Source organism: Chiloscyllium plagiosum, unplaced genomic scaffold (genome assembly GCF_037043375.1).
Source record: "Chiloscyllium plagiosum isolate Xiang-an unplaced genomic scaffold, Cpla_swu_hap1 HiC_scaffold_13, whole genome shotgun sequence".
In the NCBI taxonomy this organism is placed as follows: Eukaryota; Metazoa; Chordata; class Chondrichthyes; order Orectolobiformes; family Hemiscylliidae; genus Chiloscyllium; species Chiloscyllium plagiosum.
The window spans coordinates 39,892,877-39,918,747 of record NW_028270151.1 but is presented as its reverse complement, the minus strand read 5'-3'; the positions used below and the strand labels follow the sequence as shown (position 1 = coordinate 39,918,747).

The 25,871-nt window shown below is 37.4% G+C and overlaps 1 protein-coding gene across 7 annotated transcripts in view; it reads right to left on the bottom strand.

Moving 5' to 3' along the window:
- Positions 1-5,940: 5,940 nt before the first annotated feature.
- Positions 5,941-25,871, bottom strand: part of fam131ab (family with sequence similarity 131 member Ab) — a 50,101-nt gene continuing 30,170 nt past the window's right edge. For 5 of the 7 annotated variants that reach the window (XM_043702315.2, XM_043702312.2, XM_043702314.2 and 2 more), the window contains exons 3-6: positions 19,551-19,644; positions 14,418-14,600; positions 10,842-10,970; positions 5,942-8,956 (exon numbers count right to left, since the gene is read on the bottom strand). In XM_043702315.2, coding sequence (XP_043558250.2) covers positions 8,457-8,956; positions 10,842-10,970; positions 14,418-14,600; positions 19,551-19,620 — 882 coding nt within the window. In that variant the 5' untranslated portion in view covers positions 19,621-19,644 and the 3' untranslated portion in view covers positions 5,942-8,456. Of the gene's footprint in view, positions 8,957-10,841; positions 10,971-14,417; positions 14,601-19,550; positions 19,645-25,871 lie in introns of all 7 variants that reach the window. The other 2 variants (XM_043702321.2, XM_043702317.2) reach the window with 1 other exon arrangement.

Genomic DNA, 25,871 nt, shown 5'->3' with positions numbered 1-25,871 from the left:
CTCAAGTTAACGTATTCATTTAACGTATTTTGTCAATATAGTTATTTACAGCAAGGGGATAATTTTGTTTAAAAACATTGGCCAATGTGGTCACTAAATTTGATAAAAATTGAATTTGGTATATCAAATTAAAGACAAAAACTGCAAAAGATATTCAAATGGAAATGCTATAAATCTGTGTAAGGATAATGTATCAAATGGAAATGCTTCATCTGGCCTGATGACTCCTGATAAAGGGTCTACGTATCATTAACCAAAGATTATTCTTCTCTCTTCCACAAACTGACAGATCTCCATTTCGTTTTGAACATTTTTTTAAATTGCATACCACTCAGTCTTATCGTTCAGCCTAAAATTATAGCAGTACCATTATAATAAATTGGTATCACCATAAGGCCATGGTAGTACCACACTTCTACCAGTACATTGTGATCAATCATGGAACTGTATCTCTGGTATGCTATCAAAATAAAACAGGCAATTTTAAATACAGTTTCTTCTGAGCAAAGCTGCAAATGTGTCTCGTAGGTCTTTGGCAAAAGTACTGTCACATTCATAACACAACAACTGTGCAAATCTTTCAAACACTGTGTACCAACATGATGCTATTACAAGCACTGATTTAGCTTCAGAAAATGAGTTAGAGAGCCATATAGGCAACAGGGACAAATCTTTTGTACCCTTTTAATTTAATCTAAGACTGGATGATAACACTCTGTCTAATTGGGTAGTTTAAAACACCATGTTTTTAAATTCTTAAAGCTCAGATCTTACAGGCAAATTTGCACTCTGGCCAATTTACTGTGAAACATGTGGGAACGAGGAGAGTCAATTCTGTTGGTCAGACAGAGCTGTCTCTCAATAAATCTATGCTGTCATTGTAAGTGAACATTTATCCCTGCTCTTCAGAAAACTTTCCAATAATTTTCCCACTATCAATGTCAGTCTGACCGACCTGTCATTACACATTCTAATGTTTATCCTCCAATATTCTGGCATCATGCATGTAACTAGAGTGATTGGACAGGTCTTCTCTTGCTTCTCTTAACAGACTCTTATGTATTTCATGTGAGCCTTGGTAATTATCCCTTTTCAAAGATATTGACATGTCCTACCCCTTCTGTTCTATATCTATTCTATTTCATTTTACCGTGATTGCAATGTGTGTATTTTCACATGTTTTTGTGACAACAGATGTAGGTATTCATTAAGAATCAAGTTCTTCCAACATCGCATGCAGGCTACCCTTGAGATCCGGAATTGGTCCCACACTTTCTTTAGTTATCCTCTTGCTTTTTATATATGACAAAAAAAAGATTTTTTTTTCTTGATCCTGCCAATAGGACTTCATGTCTTTGTTTTCATAATTTCTTTTTTCAATTTCACCTTACACTCTTCATACGCAAGGTTTTCTGCAATATTGAGCCCTTCGCATTTATCATAAACACTTCCCATTTTTATTCTCTGCTTTAAAATACTTGATATCCAAGTGGTTCTGGACTTAATCCCATGCTTTTTCAGGAAATGTACCTGTGTTGAACTCTCACTATCCCCTCTTTGAATGTCTCACACTAATTTACCAGTTCCAGTTTGCTTTAATTAAACCACATCTCAAGTTTGTGAAATTTCTCAATTTCAGAAAATCTAATTTATTTCTAATCTAACTTGCTTTTCCATAGCTGCCTTAAAACTAATGATATTATAATCATTTCTATCAAATTGTTTTCTAATGGATTGTTCAAAAATTAAGTCCTCCTCCTCTCTTGGGCTTTTTACCTACAAGCTAAAAATGTTCACATGAATGCATTTTAAAAATTCTGTTTCCTGCTTTCTGCATTTTCATTACTTACGACTCTTTAGTTTGCTGGTTTTATTTTCTTCTATCTTCTCCTGTCTCTAATTCTCTATATGTTTGGATTCCTGACTTTGAGTGACAGCATGCATATCATTTCTATGCACAGATATTTTTAAAACTACCATTAGACAATAGCTAAGGGGTGTAAAGAGGGTTTTACTTTGTCAAAATCCTCATGCAGTTATTCATCTCAGTAAATTTACCAAAAGATTTTTGACCACAAGAAACCCAACCTTTGGAAAGTACAATAATATTTGCAATGTTAAATGGTCAGAAAGACACAACCTGACTGAATGTTTAGGAACGCCTCCAACTCAGAGTTGGCAACACAAATACAACCTCAAAATAGCAAGAGATAATCAGAGAATTTACACATTGAGTGGACTGGACTCAATCTCTCAGCGTGAAGGAGATGGAGCAGAAACAAAGGGGTCCATTTGCTCCTGTACTGACAGTCTCTATTCATTCAATCAGGTATTGGTGATGGCCAATTACTGGCTGCCCAGCAAGGAGAAGGTAAATTATAGGAGCAAAGGAAATTGCTTCCCAACACAAACCTCACCCTGTATCCCTTCCATCTTTGAGTTATCAACAAGGCCACTTTCTCCCGCTTGCTTTCAGATGTGACAAAATAATCAGTTTATAATTTAGAGTAAATATGAAGCAAAAGTGGTGAGTTGCCAAGATAACTACATTCTGAGGATTATGAATAAAAAAAACTAATCTTGGTAATATTCAATGAATTAGACATTTCTTCTTATCTCCATTCTAAATAAGGAGAAACTGCTTCAGCCAGAGAGTGCTGAATCTATGGATTCTGCCATAAAAGGCTGAGGAGGCCAGATCATTGAATTTAAGACAGGCAGATATAGGTACTTGATTGTCAAGGGGATCAAGGGTTATAGGGAGAAAGTGGGAGAATGGGATTGAGAAAGTTATCAGCCAGGATTGAATGTTGGTGCAAATTCTATGGGCTGAATGGCCTAATTTCTGCTCCCAAGTCTTATGGTCTTATTTGAAAGAAAGAGAGGGATGGGACCAAGGATAGATTTGCAAACAAGGCTGAGAATCTTAAAACTAATTTGTTGCTTCACTGAGTTCAATGTGGATTGGCAAGCAGTGACTGGCTGTAAGAATGAAGGAACAGGATAGTTCAACTTGCGACACAGCTGTAACATCTGCCCAGTCCAGCAAACTTCAGGTCTATCAGCAGTTGTCTAATTCTGGCTTTTTTAAAAAAATTTAGCTTATTTTTCTAATCAACCTGTTCAGAAATGTTATTGCACACCTCTGGAGCAGGTGGGATTCGAAACCAGGTCTCCTAGTCCCAGTTCATCTGAACCATGAGAGGGCACCTAATTCTGGCTTCTTGATTTCAGATTTTAATCACTTCACCAGGGTGGTCATACTTAGCCTCCAACCTCTCGAATTCCCTCCTACACCTCTCCATATTCTCTGGTTGTATTCATTAGTCTATTGCGGAGGGGAGGAATAGTCAAAAACATTTTAAAAGTACTGGGAAATTACACCTACTGTATTGCAATTGACTATACTTAAAAATATTTGAAGGTGAGTATATATTATGTCTACTTATTATCAATATTTTCCCGATTTGGAGGTGCCGGTGTTGGACTGGAATGTACAAAGTTGAAAATCACACAACACCAGGTTATAGTCCAACAGGTTTGATTGGAAGCACTAGCTTTCGGAGCGCCACTCCTTCGTCAGGTGGTTCATCACCTGATGAAGGAGCAGTGCTCCAAAAGCTAGTGGGCTTCTAATATTTTCCCAGTAGCTAAATATCTTATTTCTATGATTTATCTTACAGCAATGTAGAATGATTCCAGTTCTAAATCCAAACAGTTTATTTACAGAACTTTAACATATCTTTGAATTGATAGGTTTCAGCATACAGAAAACCTTCAGTGTAAGCCCCAGGACTTCCCCAGAATCATTTTTTATGTGTGGAATCAATCACAGGCTTAAACAATCAAGCACAATTACATAGATTGGGGAACAGGCTAGAATAATCAAATACAGATCAATTACCATTAAATACTACATTGAATCAAAGACAAGGGAGATTGATTTGTAATATACAGTAGGGAAACAGTACATTCAGAGGTAGTTGAAAGCAGTCTTATGCTTATTTAACTAGAAGAGATAATGGTTCACACTTGGTATGATGGCAATCAGCAAGTGGATGGCATAGCAATGGTCTTGGAAAGTGAAGGTTTAGAAATTGGTATGTAACAGAGTACACATGAAAGCTAAATCTGTGCTACTGCAAGATGTCAACCAAAGGACTGCATGAGAAAAATGGTACCAAAATCAATGTATGTGTGGGGAAACCATTGGCAGAAAAGTAAAAGACGTTCACTTCAAAATAATCTCTCCTTAATACATTTACGTGATACATCGTATTTAATTATCCACAATGTCTGCACCTTCAGCTCTATAATGACAATTAGTATGCAAAGATTTTGCTTTTGAGATATGGTGATACTGCACTGCAAGTGGTCATATATCCCATCAGGTATAATAGAATGCACAGTTCCTAAATGGATTCTATTCACTGACTACAAGCAGTTTGACAAAAAGAGTATTGTTTTAAATATAGATTTAAGATTTATTTTGTAGATTTTGGCTTTTCTCTGAACTTCCAAGATGCTTTTGAGTTAACCTTATCAAGTGATTTATCCTAAGGATGTTTGTAAGAAAATCTGTGACTAGTATATTGAGTACATTTACTTTTTCAAAGTCTAAAAAGATGCAAACATAAAATCATCAGAAAGCCTAAATTGCTTCTTCAATTACACAAACACCCTCTTGGATTGCCCAATTAGTCTAATTTGTCAATGGTTGTTCTCAAAACCCAGCATGCTAGGAAACATCTATCTCCATATCAAGTTAATTACTTCTTATAACAGCATAAATGTTTGGGTTGAGCCAGCATTCATGCTACAAAAGAACTCCATTCCAATTTGTTACTAATGCAGGGCAGTTAACATTCACAATGTATAAAAGCAGCAAACAGTTTAGAACAAACATCAGTTTATTCTCTTTTCATTGGCTTTAGCTCTTTAAGCCAGGAGTTGGTGGAAAAAACCTCAATGTAAATAACATTGAGTGTGAACTAAGCCTGGGTGTTGATGCTTATGTGAAAATAAATAGGTTCACGTTTTTTTTTGCTATTGCAAATTAGTAAGTCAAATGTTTTGGATGTTCAAACACTTACCTTTCATTCATCACAAATCCTAATATTCCTTCCAAAGCAAAGCTCTGCTTCTGAAAGGCCACTTCCTTTCAGAAGCCAAGTAATGCTTTTAAAATTAATTTGATGGCTTTTGATTAATTAGGTAATATGATTAATAGAACACATTACTGAAGTGTTTTCAGATTTTCTGTATTTAAAACATTTGAAGTCGATTTAGTAATTCAGTGAATGGATAGATGTAAGAAGTAAACCAATAAGACAGTTAAAAAGATCATCTTAAATCGCATCACAAATAAGAAGGGATTAAATATTATTTGATAATAGAAATTTATCTTTTTGTGATTTGAGGCCCCTTATTATTTAATATAGCTAGAGCCAATAAAGAAATACGAAGTGAGATATTAAATAACACATTTTATAAGGACATCTGTTTAAGTTTGAAATATTGTTAGAAATATACTGACTGAAAGAAGTTTTCTTTGCATGCAGAAGGAAATTAGATAGCTTTTGTTCCTGAAATTAAATTTGTTTCTGATACTGTATTCATGGTCAGTGCCTATTTTAAATAATAATCATTGTGTCTGCCTTCTAACAGTAGAATTGAACATTCACATTGCATAATTATTCTATTAAAATAAAAGCGAGGATAGGGTAACAGTAATACTTATTGTGAAATCCCTAATTGGAAATGTTTTGTGTGTGATTAATTAACATGGCTTTCACCCTTCCATTTGTTTCCTCTCCATGCAGTTCTAGACCAGCAGTTGTCTGAGTAGTTTCAGATGGACCAACCTTCCACATGAATTCTCTCCCTGAATCCAATGAATAGGAGAGATCAAACATAGGTTCACCAACACTGTGCGTGTACACTCCATAAGTGGTATGCATAGATTTTCTTTATTGATCTTTCCAGTTTGTATTTCTGCTCTTGTTTCAAAAATTATACTGTTACAATGATTTTTTTAAGAGACCACCGTTAATATCATATTTCATGTTTGAGTAGAATTATTCCCAAAACCTTATTTTTTCAGACTTTCTCAAGACAAGAGGAAATACTTCTTACTAAATCTTACTTTTTCCAATGCAGTGACAGCAGAAATTAGACAGTTACGATTATCTGCGCAAAGAAACATATAGTAATTTAAATTCCATGTTTAAGAACAATTGCATTTAATTAGACTTAAGTGATAGGTTCATGAAGTTCAAAATCTACCAAACACTGAAAGAACCATGAAGAAAAGTCAACAAGCTATTTGAAGCAAACAAAGAAACATTACTGATAGTTTATTTGGAATTCTTAATTGTTGCTATAACAAAGGAAATGATAGACAAAAGAAGACACAAGTTATATTCTAAGGAACAGTATCACATACTACATTTACAATATTACAAAATAGATGAGTGCAAGTAGATTTCATAGGAACATTCACAGTGGCATCTTCCATTTAACTGGGAAATTCTAAAATTTTTAGTGCTACAAAACCTTTGCACAATTAGTAACGGAGAGAACTGCAACCTCTGTTAACGCCTATGTGGAAAATAATTTGGAGCGCTTTATTCAGCAAGGTTTATTAGAACCCCAGTTGTAGCAAAATAGCCCTGCGCTTAATCAAAAAGATGATCCACTTTCACCCTCTCTATAATTCAGTTCGAAAATAGAAGTATAACAAAGACTAGCAATTACTTAGTTGCAGACTCAAGTACATCCAAAACAATCAGGCAATATGATCAAACGCTTACAGCCAAAGTATGATGGATCTTGCAGCTTTTCCAATTATAGAGCTTCACTTCCCAATTTTGGTCTGTAACAATTGTTACTCGGGTTGTCTTTGTTTTACTGGGGGGAAAAAAACACTCTCTTAACTCTCCTGAGATGCTGTTAAAGCATAAGCAATCAGGCCACGTCAGTATTCTGGGGAGGTTTCCGGAGGAGGGGTGTGAGCACTGAATATTAATGCTGTACAGTCAGGGCTACATCAAGCCCAAAAACATTTCAGTAGGCATTCAAGGTAGGTGATGTTTCTTGGGAAAATAAAGAACATTTATAAATCATATCCAGCATCTAACTACAAATGAAAAGCCAGACCCAGTCAAACATAACTGTTGCTTATGAGATGGAGCAAAGTCATAGTTATGGGCAATCTGAAGCAAATGAATTGCTCATAATTTTTCAGAAAAACAGCTACAGCCAATAAAACATTGCATGGAAACTGTTTTTTGCACTGCCAGACCATTATCATGCCAGGAAAACAGCAACACAAAAAAGAAAGCCATTGGCGATGAACCTTTATCAATTAATAACTTCCTCACATGTGAGTGCATGATCTGAAGCACCTAGCCAGAAAGTAATGGCAGCCCTGGGTACCTTAACAGTCTACCTTTCTGAATAGAATTGAAAAGAAAAAAAAGATTGCATCCATGTATCATTATTAAATTGGCCAATATAATCATCAAATTCACGCACTTCCATACAGGATTCACTTTTTTTTTAAAAGAGATTTATGTTTTGAACGTGCCACATCAAACAGTATTTCAGGCACTCACATGTGATTTTTATTTGAGTGGGATATTGGCTGTATTATTCTTGATTATATGTTAAAACACTTGCAATTTAAACAATATGACAATGAAAGTCAGAAATACCACAGTATTCTTTGTTTATAGACTATATCACACAGTGATAACAAAGAAATATCCTACAGCAACAGCACTGAAGCCCCGTGCAATCCAATTTACAGCAATACCTCACAAGATGCAGACACAAATACAAAAATATAAAATTTGAACCATAATGCACTTTTCCTTTACTGCATCAGTGGAAACTATTTTATCCAAAATTAGAGGATTCAACTGTGGGAATTTAAAAGATTTAGACATTGCATGTTTTTCATTAGACCATTGAAAATTAATTTATCATCTGACTATAATATGTTGAATGGTATAAAACTAGAAGGTTAAAAGCAAATACCTCTTATGTGAAATATTTTTAAAAAGACATGTCGTCTGTTTTTAAGAACATTCCAGCAGCTGCTTAATCTTGTACGAAGATTATAATTTGGCCATTTTAGCACAAGACATAGCCATGCCATTGTGACTGGAGAATGCTTTCCAGCATGAAAAATAACAGAGCAAGTAATTTAAAGATCAGTATGAAAGATTCTCAAAGCTTGAGCTACATACCGTGCTAAGAACATTTCAGCAAACAGTTCCTTTCGGCACTTCATAGCATGCAAACCTGTGAAGTGCTTGAACCTTTGCATCAAACCTCAGGCAATTATTTGTGCAAAGGTTATTTTTACAGTCTTTTACAAAATACAGACCGATTGTTTGGACGCCTCAAGACCAGTATCAAAGGGAGAAACACATGCCAGGGTCACAAAGAATTCATTGATCTTCTGCATCATCCTCATCCAGAGATACTACACCTGAGGAAGCAACGTCTGATACTTTTCTACGTCCCTCATACTCGCCGTCCTCCTTCTTACAGATGGTTTTGTAATCTTGACATGACAAGTCATCTTCCTCCGGAGTAAAACAAGATTCAGCATAAGACACAGAATAAGAGGAGTCCTCACAGATAAGGTTCCTAAAGGCACATTCAGTGTTGCTGTTTGGTTGCAGCTGAGAGATCATGTCCCTATGACCAGTCATTGCACTGATCTGACCAAACAGTTTTGTGGCTAATTCGGTGGGGGACCCCAGCTCCATTTTAAGCAAAGGGTGATCTTCCAGACTGCACAGACTTGAACAAAGGGTCTCTGGGGAGACAGTTTGGGAGGAATCACTTTCCTGCTCACATGATGCCTGTCTCACTGTGAGTTTGCACAAATGGCCATGCAGCATATCTCTCGAGTAATTCACTTGTGGGTACTGTCCAGCTGCATCTGAAACAATAAGATAATTGCAGTTCAAAAATACAGTGATATGATTGGATATTATAGTCCTACAGTGTCTTGATTTGTTGGGCAAAAGTCATTCACAGTAGGTAGAGATTTATTGCATTCACATACAGTATTTCATCGCATGTTCTAAAGATAAAATCTGAATGGGACAGACAATACATTCTAAAAAAGGTAATAAATTATTTAAAATATATTTTTTCCTTTTCCTATCAAAACAGTTCCCTAAGAAGTTCTCCAAAGTTTTTGCCTTCTTAGAACTGAATATTTGGTACCATGATTTCTTGTTTTACTGTTTGAGGCCACACTTTTCTAAGGTGTACCAGCCAAATTATAAATTTCTTTTCAGTTTCACAGGGTATCAATAGAGACATTCCAGGTGGATTTCACAGACTGAGGGCTAAAGACTGGTGAAGATTATGTCACAAACAACTTGTAAGCCTTTTCAGCAATCACAGAATAAAAACACCAGAATTGGATTAGACCATCTTGCCATCAAGACTGCTCCATTACTCAATCTAATCATGGATGATCCTAGACTTCTAGAAGAAAGTGAGGACTGCAGATGCTGGAGATCAGAGCTGAAGGGCTCATGCCCAAATCATCGATTCTCCTGCTCCTTGGATGCTGCCTGACCTGCTGCGTTTTTCCAGCAACACATTTTCAGCTCTGATCCTAGACTTCAACTCCATACCTCAACCTGTTTCCCATACTCCTTGATTCCCTAAGAGACCAGAATAGAGTTTAAAAACCTATGACAGAGATGATGCATCTGACTTCAAATGCCCATATTAAAGTCAAGAAAACTGGTCAGGCTCTTTCTCCTTATATTATAAAATGACCTTCTACTGGAAGTGCTTGTATCTAGATGCTAAGCAAGGAGACGAATGATCCAGAATGATCCACCATGATAGCCTACCTACAGTCGTTGTCAAGGGTCACACATGAAATGTGGGGCAGCACAGTGGTGTAGTGGTTAACACTACTGCCTTATAGCACCAGAGTCCCAGGTTTGATTCCAGCCTTGGGCAACTGTGTGAGATCTGCACATTCTCCCTGTGTCTGTGTGGGTTTCCTCCGGGTGCTCCAGCTTCCTCCCACAGTCTAAAGATGTGCAGGTTAGGTGAATTGGCCATGCTTAATTGCCCATAGTGTTAGGTGCATTAGTCAGAGGAGAAATGTATCTGGGTGGGTTACACTTCGGAGGGTCGGTGTGGACTTGTCAGGCTGAAGCACCTGTTTCCACTCTGTAGGGAACCTAATTATGCTTCTACATCTTGCTGTGACAAGCAGCCATGTAACAGTACATGTTCTGAAGAGGTCATATCGAACTCAAAACCTTGACACTGCCAGACCTGTTGAGCTTTTCCAGCACTTCATGTTTTTATATCCGATTTCTTGCATCTATAGTATTTTGGTTTTACATAAAATGAGCCCTTTGAGATAGGACGAGGAAGGAGATGTTGGAGGAAGATATAAACTGTGAGATGACATGTGAAGTTACAAAAATTGCAGGAACAGTAATTGATCCTTGAAAAGTTTCAGAACTGCAATCAAATGGTGGAAATATAGACCAAGAAAAACAGAGACAGAACACAAAATATTATTCATGCAAGTACAGATGCTGTTATTCACAAACATATTTTGAATTATGATAATAGTTTAATTGGCTCCATACTGCTAATGCTTCATTTATACTTGAATGGACACAAGGTAATATATGTAAGGAGAATCATGAAAACTTAGGACAATAACAAAGAACAGTGCACTTCTATCGCAGAACCACTATCATATAATTCAGTATAGATGCATAATAGTGACAAAGAATATAATGATAACAGAACAAAAGTGGTTTGAAAGGGACCATTACCAGCTGGCAGGGTGCTGTCACTAGTTGGTACAAAATCTTCATCATATGAGTCATCATTTGAATCATCGCCGTCGACAGATGACCACGCTTTGAGCTTAGCCTCTGCAATCTCAAATTGTTCTGCCACACCTGAAATGCAAATACTCTATTTAAAAACATGGAGTGAACAGAAATTAGTAAATACCTGTGTGTGCTACCAAATTAAAGCTTTCCCGAGATCTGTAAAACTGTACGATATTCATCCTTGAACTCCAACCCATTCCCTAATATTACAAAACATTTTTGAGAGGACGTTATCTGTTTTTAAGAACATATGTAAAGAAGACTAATTGAAATGGTGATGTTTCTGTTAGTAGCTCAGTGACAATGTGATATTACCAATTGTAATTGCTCAAATGCATTATTAATAAATGGATTGTCAATTTAAAATGTGCACCAAGTGCCATGGATGGAAATAAATTAGCAGCAATGTGAAAAGTCAACTATCTTCATTCACAATAGTAATCTATTTTCTTTATGTATTCAAACAAATTTCTATATTCTTGTATATAAATATATACAGTGTGAATCTCATGTTTCACAACACAAACTCTGCATTGGTCCTAGATTATTTGAATGTATTTATAGTGTTATAAAATGGAAAGCATGTTAAAATTATCTTTTAAAATCTTCTTAAAAATTAAGCAGATATTTAAAAATCTGGCATACCAAATTAATATTTACAAAAAAAAAGGAAAAACCATTCTTATGATGAGATTATATCTACTGGGGCCAAAAAGGCTAAAAGGAAATCTAACAGAGGTTTACCCTCACCTCACAATTGATGCCCTTGTCCCAAGAAAAACCCTCACTCCCTCCCATTCTGGTTATCTCCCCTGGTGTGTCCCCCATTTTTGCTCCCTCAATTCTGAAGGGTGCATATTTGGTTTAGCCATCCATCACCCGATCAGGCTAGAACATATCTAAAGAAGGAAGAAGTGAGTTCCATGGGGCTTCACATCATAAGGGATTTGATCAAATCCAAAATGTGTTCAAATAGAAAATTTAAATTATAGGCATTAATTACAGTACGTTCAAAAACCTACAGGCATTTTGTATATGATACTCAATCACTGTCAAACGAAAAATAATTGGTATTTAGGTATTCCTCTGAAACGTTACAAGACACTAACCCTCAGCTTTAATGATTAATAATTGTTTAACACAAATCTTCCCAATAAACTGGTTTTCTGAATTGACACCACTATATAGAGTTTGTAAGAGAACCTAACTGATGTTCAGACTGTCTTTAATATACAAGAGAACAACCAGTTAATCAGGTGAGTAAATTTATATCAATTCTATTCATTTGTAATGAGGCAATAAAACAAATCACAGCCCAATATACAGCAGAAAAATACTTGTTGCAAAATAGAATATGCCAATCCTATATTCTTCCTTATGATGGTAATGGTTTTGTATCCAAGCACTCTCAAAATCTATTTTATGTGTTTACCTTAACAATGTAAGGTTCAGTTCAAAGTCTAGTGACCACTTGTTATGTGTTTAAAAGCTGAACACAAATTTGAAAATTTTTTCTTTCATCCTCCTGATGTTGCTCATGTCAACAGAGGTCTGATTCCAAAGAAACCCCAAAATCTCTCACTGAACCAAGTGTTTTATGCATTAGGGAGACAACAAGAGTCAACAAGCTCCACAATAATTGAAAACAGCATATTTAGGCTTGGTCTGGTCCTCGTCTGATGTTCATATGCTTACACTTTCTACCAAGAGTTACTTGATGAAGAGAAAAGTATTGCTTGACTAATCTATCGCTATTTAAAACTGAGGTCAATCACATAATCTCCAGTAAAATAAAAAAAAAGAGCTGTGGATGCTGGAGATCTGAAACATCTCTCTGCAGATGCTGCCTGACCAGCTGAGTTTGTCCAGTAATTTCAGTTTTTGTTTCTGTAATCTGCAATTGCTGTCTGAGATGAAATTAGATTATTTAGTATGGATTACCTATTCTGTCTTTATAACTGATTACTACACTGAGCAATGCTCTCATCCAAAAGCTAAGCTATCAGGGGAAGTCCACTCTCATGAAAAGTGTTATGATGATACTCAGGTTACTGGGCAAAATTTTGTGGAAGTAACCAGATCCTTGGCTGCTGTCTAAAGAACTGGCAAGAACCATGTGTCACTTCTTTTGCAGATGACTCATCACATCATATAATAATCAGGCACTTGACAAACCAGCAGTAGCCTTAGCCAGTATCAAGGACCAAAGATGGAAATCATACCCACGAGCAGCAGCTAGTCAATCAGGGCAGGGAGGAGATGGCTGCTATCTGTATGATACCCACCAGTACCTAAGATCATTGCTGGATTCCAGGCCAGCGGTAAACGATGGTGGCTGAGGTGCTGGAGGGGAGATGGTTGGGTCCCTTGACCAGACACTGAGTGCCTTTAAATGAGGGACCTCTCCAGAAACCTGCATGTAATCCACATGGGTTTGCTTATCATACTTCCTGCATTGCAAGCTCCCCTCTGGGTTAATACCAATAGTGGTAGGATGAAGGGTTTAAGGTGGCATTAATTAGCCACGTAATGTCTCAATTGACTACAAGGTGGGAAGGCCACAGCATCATGGTGGAAGTGGAGAACGTGTCATTTTCCCTCCAGCCACCAAACTTGCCTCCAGAGATTGCACAAGCTTCCCCAGCTTAAATGATTTCTACTTGAGCAAAATGGAAAACAGGAGTTCTATAAAGGTTGACTGATTCCTCCATAATTGATACCCATAAACTCTTCGAGTGCTTCACCCGGGTTATTCTCTTTGGTACAGCTCCATCAGTCCATTCAATTTGAAGGGAGCATAATTAGTTTAACCAAATGTTCCTAGAGCTAGAACACATCAAGGAATCTTAAACTTCTACCTCCTACCATAGAACTACCCATTACTCTAAGACTATTGTGGGGAACAGAGGTATTTTAGGGGATTATTTTGCGTTGTATTCATAACTTTCCAAATAATAATTCAATTGTGCAGTGCAAATGAAAAACAAAATGCTATTGATAAAGAGCACCAGAGTTTAGACTGACACTTCATGTAGTACTGAGCAACTGCTGCATTGTTAAAAATGCATTCCTTTGAATTAAATTGAGATCCCACCTAAATGTTTAAGTCAATTCAAAAAGGTCAGCTGATGTCTTCAGGAAAATAGAAAATTTAGAAGGATGACAAATTAAAGATTGTTACTGCATGTAAAAAGAACATTTCTAAACTAGTATTAAAATGACTGAACCAATTCAGCTAAATTATTCTAGGCCTTACCACTTATAAAGTTCTCACATTGTGCATGTCACTTTGTCTCCTTATTTGTCTTTCTAACAGTATGTAGGATCTGTGCTCGATGCATGCTGACAACAGAATTGTCATTCATAGTACTTATCAAATCCATGACATTCACAACTGTACATCACGTTTTACTACAAAGGATCAAACAGATTTTTTTCAACATGTATTTTACAGATCAGGTAGCTGAATAAATAACATGTACATTTAATGGCTGAATTTAAAAGTTGATCTACCTGCTGCAAATCTTGCTTCCTGTTCACCTTCACTTAAGTCTGAGTAGGAATTGAAATCAATCTCCAGAGTCATTGGAGATTCCATGGGCTTACACCAGCCCTTCCATTCTATGAGGTGAGCAACTCGACCCTGAGCCATGGCAGTAGGTTTAGTTACATGGTCTTTTACGACTTGGGAGAAACCTGAATACAAAAAAGGAAATTGGTTCAGAAGAAGGGACATGTAGAAAATAAAATCATTTTGAACAAATCAACAATTTCACTGTAAAAATTGTTTCAGTAATACAGTCCACAACAGAACTTCCAAGGCTCCCAAGACAGCACCTTCCAAACCCATGACCACTTCCATTTGGACAGACAAAGGCAGCAGGTACGTGGGAATGTCATCTGCTGGAAGTTCTCCTCCAGGTTAGTGACCATCCAAACCTGTAAATATTTCATCAATCTTTCAGTGTTGCTGGGTCAAAATTCTGGAACTGCCTTCCTAATGGCATTGTGGGTCTACCTATACCAAATGCATAACAATGGTTCAAGAAGGCAGCTCACCACTGCCTTCTCAAGGGCAACTAGGGATGGGTAATAAATGCTGATCCAGCCAGTGACACCCACATCCCATAAATCAATTAAAAAGTCAAACCTAAATTATTAGGGTAAAGTAAAATCAAATGAATTTTAAAAGTATACACAACTTGAGTTATGTCTGAAGCTGATGTGTATAAGAATGGTGCAGTGATCAGCACAGATTCCAAAATAACTATTCAACTTTAGTAATCAATCATCTTTATTCTCTCACTCTAGTGAATGCATTCTTACAATGATTACACTGGGCGGCACAGTGGTTAGCACTGATGCCTCACAGCACCAGGGTCCCAGGTTCAATTCCAGCCTTAGGCAACTGGCTGTGTGGAGTTTGCACATTCTCCCTGTGTCTGCTCTGGTTTCCTCCCACAATCCAAAGATATGCAGGTCAGGTGAATTGGCCATGGTAAATTGCCCATGGTGTTAGGTACATTAGTCAGAGGGAAAATGGGTCTGGGTAGGTTACTCTTTGGAGGGTCGGTGTGGACAGGTCAGGCCAATGGGCCTGCTTCCACACTGTAGGGAATCTAAACTTCAAAGGCATGTCAACAGTTGCACAGTAAAATCCTTTGGGATATTGTGTGATTGTGAAGGGCATTGTATGTCTTTCTGCTTTGAGTTGGCTTTTGCTTCCTGTTTGGAAAATTTGTTGAAAGCATACATTTCATTGGTAATTTAAATGCTCAGCTACTATCTATCATTAGATGAACTGTACACAGAGGAGTTAGGAAGCATCATAATAAGGAAGTGAAGCCAGTTTCCAAATCAGGACTACAGTGCAACAGATGCTGTTGTAAACCATAGGGAAAGCCAATGACTCAGCTGAGCTCCCTTAATCTTGGCTTCACCATAAACGGAAGGCTATAGAACACTGTTCAATGTACCTTTTATGTCTAAAACCCATATACAAACATGGTAATACCTTATAAAGATTATAACAGAATGCTGCCTATGCATCTCGCCCTCAACTAAATGTTTAACATTCAGAATTTTGGGGTTTTAGGAGTTATTTACATACCAGGTTAGAGTTATAATAGAACATATAAAGCAATTTCACAGCATCACAGAACTGTTATGTTGCAGAAGGAAGCTATTCAACCCCTCATGTACACCAGCTCTCTGAGCACTTTAACATAGTGTAGAGCTCCTGCTGTTCTCTGTAATGCTGCACATTGTTTTTACTGAAATAATCATCTAATACCTTCAACTACTTCCACCACACCTCATAGTCAGTGCATTCATGACTACTCACTGTGTGAAAAGAGGTTTCTCTCACCTTTCTTTGCAAAACATTTAAAACTCTGTCGTTTGTCAATCCATTTACAAGCAAGAGGTTTCTTCCAATCTATTCTGTCCACAACCCTCATGATTTTATAAATTTCCATCACATCTCTTCTCAGCTTTCTCTCCTAGGAAACTGTACATCTCCAGTCTTTCTTCATCCCTAGAATTATTCTCATAAACCCCTCCACACTGTCTCCAATAGATTCACAATCTTCCTATAGAGTGGAGTCCAGAACTGCACACAATACCCCTGCTGAGGTCTAACCAGCACTTTTTAAAAGTTCATCATAACCTCCCTATTCTTGTACTCTGTCCCTATTAATGAAGCCTGGAATACTGTATGCTTTATTAATAGCTTTCTATGATTCTACTTCCGCATTTAATGAGTTATGTACATATACATCCAGGTGTCTTGCTTCTGCACACCTTTATAATATAATTCTTTATTTTACACTGTTTCTCCATTTCCTTTGTAGCAAAGTCAATCACCCCTCACTTCTCTGCATTGAATTTGGTTTACTACCAAACTGCCCGCTCCATCAAAATGTCCTCCCCAAAGTTTACAATTCTCCCAAGTTTTGTGTTATCCACAAACTTTGAAATTGTTGCCTGACCATCAAGGTCAAGATCGTTTATATACATCAGAAAAGGCAAGGGTTTCAATATTGACCCTGGGGAACTCCACTGCAAGTCTTTCTCCAGCCTGAAAAATACCCATTAACCATCACTCTGTTTGCTATTCCGCAACTAACTGTGTATCCACATCGTGACTGTCCTTTTTAATCCCGTGACCTGTAAATTTCCTCACAAGTTTGTTGTGTGGCATTATATCGAATGCCTTTTGGAAATTCACATACACCACATTAAATTGCCTTTCCTTCTCACTGTTACTGTAAACTCTGCCAGTTTAGTTAAACATGGTTTTCCCTTAACTAATCCATGCTGACTCATCTAATCAACACATTTTTAATGTGACTATTAATTCTCTCCCAAATAATTGTTTCTAGAAATTTCCCCACCACTGAATTTAAAAGTGACTGGCTGGACTTGCTGAGAGTATCTTACAAGCTTTTTAGAACAAGGGGATATTCTTGGATGCATCTCATTCTGTCCCTGTGTCTTTACAACTTCAAGTACCAAATGCCTATCCACTACCTCCTTCTTATCATTTTAAACCTTTCTTGGGACTGGGTTTCTTTCTCAGTCACCATGGTCTGAGCAGCATCTGCCTTTTAGGTAAAGAAAGCTGCAAAATATTCATTTAACATCTCAGCCATGTCTCTTGTTTCTGTGTGTGGTTTCCATTTTTGGGGCCTAGACCATCTTATTCCTCCTTTAACCATTCCTTTACTATCAATGTTCCTACAGAAGTCTTTGGGATTTTCTTCTATGTTAACTGGCAGTCTTTTTACTTTTTCACCTCTGTTCTGAACCTCAGTACTCACCTTGGTTCTTAACTGCATTTACTACTGGAACCTGTCATGATCACACTTTTACCTATTTTACTTAATTTTTATCTCCATTTGTCATTCAGTGAGGTCTGGATTTGTTTGCCCCACCTTTCCCTTTTCAAGGAAGATACCTTGACTGTGCCCAACCCATCTCCTCTTTGTAAGTGACCAATGTTCAGTTATTTTTCCTGCCAACCTTCGCTTTCAGGTTCTCTGGCCTAACTGTCCTTGACCAATTGAAGTCCCCTTTCCACCAGCTGATTACTTTTACTCTGGGTTGAACAATGTCATTTTCCACTACTATCCTAAACCTTAGGATACAATCGTCACTGCCCCCTTAAATGTTACGCCATTGTCAGTTCAGTTACTTGACCCACCTCATTCCCAAGGATCCGGTGCCTCCTTTCTTTTAAGACTGGATTCTAACTGCTGTCAAAAATTCTCAAGAACACATTACAGGAATGCTTGTCCTTCAATGATCCTTACATACCGCTGTCTCAGTTTATAAGTGGGTAATTAACGTCCCCCATTATAACTACACAGAGATGTTTACACCTCTCTGCAACTTCTTTGCAGATTAATTCCTCTATACCCTTCCCTGTAGCTGCTGGTCGAAATGTTACGGAATTATTCGTAATTATTCCTTACTTTGAACAAAATGAATTTTGTCCCTGAACCTTCTGAAACATCCTCTTTGTCCAATGCCTCAATACCAAAGACATCATCTCTCCTTCTCTCTATATCTTTCTGAACACCTTTTAACTAGGAATATTTAATACCCAGATCTGCCCTTCCTTAAATCAGATTTCCAGTATACCCACAATCACAATCCCGCAAGGCAATCTGTGTCTGTAATTTCCAACTTTACTTACTTTAGTTCATATTTATTAATGAACATTACATGGTTTACTGCTACTGTCTGTATATGCTGTGCCTCTTTAAGGCCACGTAATCCGGTTTTATCTGTCTATTGCTGAGGTCATTTTGAGGAGAATTGTTTTTCAGCTGATCTTTTTAGAGATCAAAACAAAATTGCCACAGTAAGTAATTTCTTTCTCTGGCTAAATACATTTTTTAAAGTTTGACTAATGGATGGATAAATGACATTGATAGCTACTTTGCATCTAAATGGAATGTGATTCAGAGGCCAAATGGTTCTTACCCACCCAAAAGCTCCAATTCTATTTTTTGTTGTTCACATTATCCCTGAAGGCAATTAGAAGCTAGTTTCTGGAACTAGGGAAAATTAACCTGTCACTTGATAGATTTACATTCTTTTAATGGCGTGTCAAAGTAGTTTACATTGCATCACAAAATGTACCTTTTTTAAAATTTCAATTCTATGTGGTTTTCATGATTAGTAAATGACCTGAATATTATAATAGTTTATTAATGTAATAAGAGCTAGTTTGACATTCGAGGGCAATATCAGATATCTTTACTTGGCCAGAGTTTAGAAACGTCTAGATAGCCTGAAGATGTAGCATTGGATTTGTATTCAATTCCAAGAGTCTAATTATTGCAGTTGATGGAAGCAGCAAGCTGAAAGAGATGCATTCCTGTTTCATGCATTCACTAGAGCTCATATCTCTACTTGTTGCCTTGCTGTAGTCCCACACCATGATTTTGAGTATTTCTACAATCACTGAGAGTATATTTTACATAGGAGTAGGAGTACCGCATATACAAATTATTTAGGAAACCCACTCATATTTGTCCAAGCGTTCACACTTTCGTGAATTTAAATTTTAGATCATCCAACTCCTAAGAGTGAGTTGACACAAATGATCATCCTTACTTATTAGGAATGCACACAAACCATGCAAAGATGATCTTGCAAGTGCAGCAATCTCCTGGATTGTAAGTGCGCGTCTTGATTTCGGTAACATTTCAATAGTGTCTTCAACATTTACCTGCAAAAATAAAGGATAATCTATGACCCCTCAATACTGAATCTGCCATCTGAATAATGCTGTCAATACTTGATCAGTAAAAACTTAAGTTTATGTACCTAATATACAGGAGTTTAATTTGCTTTACCTCTAAAGCAAATCACTTCATTAGACTGAGTAATTTATTTAATTTGCTTTTAATTCTTTTTGTATAACTGACGATATCAAGTTTTACTACTAATAAAAGATGTTGGCTCAACTGAAGTCATTCATATGTGATGGTCTGAGGATGCAGAGATTTCCTTTTTAAGGTGAAATATCCAAAAGTAATAGCACAAATCGGACATTTCATGAACATTCTTTCTTCAATGCTCGCTACTGAATCAATTTAAGTTGAAAATGAAAGTTTGATTTTTTACCTCTATCTAAGTTATTCACTTGACTTGTGAAGTGCGCAAGGGAGTTTTACTTTATCATTTTAGATTTTTAGCTATCCATTTATTAAGTATGTCTCAGTACTGTGTAACCTTTAACAACTTCCAGCCTTGGGCAACTGTCTGTGTGGAGTTTGCACATTCTCCCCGTGTCTGCATGGGTTTCCTCCGGGTGCTCCGGTTTCCTCCCACAGTCCAAAGATGTGCAGGTCAGGTGAATTGCCAATGCTAAATTTCCCATAGTGTAAGGTGCATTAGTCAGAGGTAAATGGGTCTGGGTGGGTTACTCTTCGTAGGGTTGGTGTGGACTGGTTGGGCAGAAGGGCCTTTTTCCACACTGTAGGGAATCTAGTCTAACCTGCAAGAGTAACTAACACTGTCAATTTCAGATTATTTTGTAAGAAACATAAATGTTTCCTCAGAACAAGAAATATATGTAGGAAATACAGATAACATACAGATCTGTGTACATGCATAGTCATTAATGTGTAACAGTGCTAGTAAGATTAGTTCGGTATAATATCATAATCAATACAGATTTATCAAAGAAACTATTATGTTTTATGACATTTTGAGTAATTATACTCAAAGCACTATTCATTAATAGAAAGAATTGAATAAAAAGTATATAGTATACAACCTTGCACATTTCTTGACACCCATCATGGGTGGCACAGTGGCACAGTGGTTGCACTGCTGCCTCACAGGGGTTCAATTCCTGCCTCAGGTGACTAACTGTGTGGAGTTTGTACATTCTCCCTGTGTTCTGCATGGGTTTCCTCCCACAGTCCAAAAATGTGCAGGTTAGGTGAATTGGCCGTGCAAAATTGCCCATAGTGTTGGGGAAATGGGTCAGTGTGGACTTGTTGGGCTGAAGGGCCTGTTTCCACACTGTAAGTAATCTAATTATATACAATTGTTTTCATCTTCATTGAAGCTACCATCTTCCCAGACCTAACCAATCATACCATTATCCTGACTAAAGCCATCATCACTGGACCATTAGACTATTGCCGCACAGAGGTAATCATATCTATCATAAAATGTTATCTACCATGTACTATAAATGAGTACTTGACTCTAACAGCAAATAATCCATTCTACTCCATTCACTTACCTCCCATTCCTGACTCTAACTATATTTAACTGTTGAACATGGTGCACAGAGCATGATAATAAGTGGCTATAGTTTACAATATAAGAACATAATAAATGAATAGGAACAAGAGTAGGCCATTTGACCCCTCAAGCTTGCTCCACCATGGCTGATCTGATTGTGGCTTTAATACATTTTCCTAATGGTCCCCCATATCTCTCAATTCATTCGGCAATCAAAAATAGGTCTAACTCAGCCTTGAACAAATTAAATGATCTAGCTTCCACTATCCTGCCCCGTTGTGGACTCTATTTCCTACCCATCTCAATTACATCAGCAAATTTGACAACACAATTGCTCCCTTCATTCAAGTCATTACTTTAGATTATAAACAGTAGCGGCCTCAGCAGTGATCCCTCTGACAACTACCATTTTCTACCACTCTACCATCCTGAACATGTGTTTATTCGTTTATTCCAACTCTGTTTCCTGTTACTTGGCCTATCCTTTTTCCGTGCTAAAGTATCATCCACAACATCAGAATGGGGCTCTTAATTTATATGTGACATTTTATTTAATATATTGGAAATCCAAATACACTGCATCTACTGGTTCTTCTTTATCCACCTTCCTTGTTATATCCTCAAATAGATCTCCTAAATTTGTCAAGTACAATTTCCCTTTCTCAAAGCCATGTTGACTTTGCCTGACTGTATTCTGATTTTCTAAAAAATATACACAACAAGCACTGCTGAGAAATTGATGAGCTTTAATTAAATCTCAAGGTTCTGTGCATGTTCAGATAACATGTTTATGCTTTTAGTTTTAATAGTTCACCTTAGCTGAAGTGCAATCATATGAATTTCTTGTATATATTAAATTATATTTGGAGTGTAAACCACCATTTTATATCTGGTCAAAACTTGATAAACCCAAGTCTTCCTCCAAGCCTACCTCCCTGCTAAAAATGAATGTGTCAAATTCATGTGAAGGTAGGAGAAGGCTTGGCACAGATATTCACATTGCAGGAGACAATGCGCACTGCCACTCTCACACATGAATTTTAGTCACTTGAACACAGTGAGCCACCCATTCCCATGGATTGAATCCATTAAGGTTACAACACCTTCTGCTGAAGTAAGGGAATGACAAATAAAGGAAAAGATATTTAAAGGAATATAGGAGTGTTATGTCTCTGGCAGAAGGAGTGCACTGTAAATCACACCACTCATAAATGGTTTCATTTAATCACCAAAATGCCGACTGTCTCCCTGTTGTAATATTACTCAGTAAAAGAGACTGCTTCCAGGCCACTTTGTCACAAATTGATTTTTTTTTGAGTTCATTAGAACAAAACTCACTTTTAAAAACAAGTAGGAAAACTGATTAACAGCCATAAAAATTAGGAATTAGAACTATATACCTTTTTGATTCTAACACACACAAAACACAAAGGCAACAAAAGATGCTGCAGAAATTATATTTTTAAAAGGGTAAAAGAAAAGCACCGTTATTGGCCAATGGTCTGAAAAAAAAAGATAGACTTTAATGACTTGTCACAATTTTCTTATTGATGAAATTGAAATGCTAACAAAAATAGACTGATGAAAATTCTTTCAATCAAGCTTCTGTTCAGATGGAAATTAAATTGATCCCATGCTTTTTGAAAGTAGCCACAGTTCAGCTTTTCAGGGTTTGCAAGGTCATTAAAATCCTGAGATTCCCAGTCTTTATCAGTTTCCTGTGTATTTCAGTCAAGAGCGGAGGAGAGAGAGGCTTGCAGCCTTACTACAGAGTTGGAGGTCTTGTTCCTTTTGACTTCCTAGGTTTGTGAAACATAAATCAAGTCCAAAAAGGATTGCTAGGCAGCCAGCAGGACAAAACCCCATGTGTCTTGCATAAGCCATGAATATGAATGTATTCTCAGCAGTACATTCTGATGCCATTTGTTCAATTTTTCATTTTATCCATTTTGATGCAAAAGGGAGACAAACTGAATGAATATTTTGCTTTTGATTATAACACCATACTTTTGAATTGAAATCATCTTAATGGTTGATTGAGTTAATTGGGATGGGGTACAACTTTACATGAGGACCAAATGGGCTTGTTGGGACTCTTTTTCAATCTAGAAATTTCGCAAATGGTTTACAACTCTAATCATGTGCTTACACTGATGTAAAAATTGAACAGTTTGCAACTAAGAAGTCCTTACTTCCTGACTATGTTATAATATTGAGGATGTGGGGAGAGACGTGAGGATGGAGTGTGGACAATGCAACATCCATATTCAAGAAAGTGCCTGAGGACTGTCATAACAACAACAGCATAGTTAGTTAACATCAATGGTGTAAGACTTTAGAAACAATGTTCAGGAAGAAACCCAGCAAGCACTTGGAGACAGAATTCAGAATAACCAACACGAATTGTAAAAGGCAGATCATGCTTAACTAATTTCATTTGATACTTGATGAAGTAACAGAGAAGAGAAGAAATTATGGTAGATCTTATTTATGTGGATTTTAAGAAAGCATTTGACAATTTACCCCTACATAAAAGGCTGACTAGTAAAATAGAGGGTCATGGAATTGGATAGTTAATGTCCAAATGGATTTTTAAAAACTTGTCTTAATGACAAAAAAAACATAGCAAATGGCTATTTTTGAGACTGAATCTTGATAAACCTTGGTGTTCCCCAACTGTCAATGATAGGACTATTGATCCTTTACCCTATCTAAATAAGTTACATTTTGGGAGACAGAGTCAAAAGTTTAAAATTTGCCAATGCCACTAAATAGTGAGAATGATACGAATCACCTGCAACAGGCTCACAGAATGAGAAAGAAAAGAACAGACTGAATTTAATATGGAGAAGTGTGAGTATTTTAGTAGAAGGAACATGGACAATCAATGTGAACAAAATGGCACAGTTCTAAAGAGTGTGAATGAACAGAGAGTTCTGGAGTTACATGTGCATCAATCAATGAAGACGACAGAACATATTGAGAGATTGTGTAGAAATGCATGTGGATCTTCAGGTTTAGAAATAGTAGCATTAAGTATAAAAGCAGAGAGATCTTCTGCTGAACAAGTTCAGATCAGATCACAATTAGCATATTGCTTTCGGTTCTGCTCACCACACATATCATTACATCATTAACTCCAGTATTAGGGAAGGTTTCTATCCAATCAATGTCCAACTCATCTGTGATCATCACATTCATATCTTGGAAGACTGTACGAGGCACCTTTTAAGCTTTCATGATGCCTACATTGTTGGTATCTCTCAACTTCCTGCATCAGTCCAAGGGCCACATTCCTGCAGATGAATGAGCTATAATCTTACCATAACGTAAAAGATTCTTAAGGGGCTCTTGTGGTGCAGTGGTAGTGTCCTCTGAGCTCAACTCAAGTTCATCTCTACCTATTCCAGAGATGTGACATTACACTTTGGAACAGGTTGATTTAAAATACCTATAAGATTCTTAGGTGTTTGATAAAGTAGATGCTGAGAAGAAGATAGATGAAGGTAGAGTGGGAGACATTAGCTACATGGACTTTAGCTACAAGGCCTTCAAGTTCTATATGGTAGACTGGTTAGATCACATGGGGTGCAGGCAAATTGGATTCAAAATTGGCTCAATGATAGAAGACAGAGATTGTGGTACAGTGTTATTATAGAGTCATAGAGATGTACAGCACGGAAACAGACCCTTCGGTCCAACTCAACCACACCAAGCAGATATTTGAAATGAATCTAGTCCCATTTGCCAGCACTTGGCCCATGTCCCTTAAAATCCTCCCTATTCATATGCCCATCCAGATGCCTTTTAAATGTTGTAATTGTACCAGCCTCCACCACTTCCTCTAGCAGCTCATTCCATACATGTACCACCCTCTGCGTGAAAAAGTTGCTTCTTAGGTCCCTTTGAAATCTTTCCCATCTCACCCTAAACCTCTAGTTCTGGACTCCCCAACCCAGGGAAAAGACCTTGTCTATTTACCCTATCCATGCCCCTCATGATGTTATAAACCTCTATAAGGTTACCCCTCAGCCTCCAATGCTCCAGGAAAAACAGCCCCAGTCTATTCAGCCTCTCCCTATAGCTCAAACACTCTAATCCTGTCAACATCCTTGTAAATCCTTTCTGGGCAGGACAGTGGCTCAGTGGTTAGTACTGCTGCCTCATAGCACCAGGGTCCCGGGTTCAATTCCAGCCTCGGGCGACTGCCTGTGTGGAGTTTACACATTTTCCCTGTGTCTGCGTGGGATTCCTCCGGGTGCTCTGGTTTCCTCCCACATCACAAAGATGTGCAGGTCAGGTGAATTGGCCATGCTAAATTGCCCATAGTGTTAGGTACATTAGTTAGAGGGAAATGGGTCTGGTTGGTTGCTCTTTGGAGGGTCGGCGTGGACTTCTTGGGCCGAAGGGCCTGTTTCCACACTGTAGGAAATCTAAATCTGAACCCTTTCAAGTTTCACAACATCCTTATTCGAAATGGAGGCCTGTGACCAGCAGTGTGCCACAAGGATCAGTTTTGGGCCCACTGTTGTTTATCATTCATATCAACAACTTGGATGAGAATATAAAAGTTTTTTTTCAGTAAGTTTGTGGATGGTACCAAAATTGGTGGCATAGTGGACAGTGAAGAAGATTATCTAAGAGTAGAAGCAGGTCTTGATCAAATGGGTCAATAAGCCGAGAAGTGGCAGATTG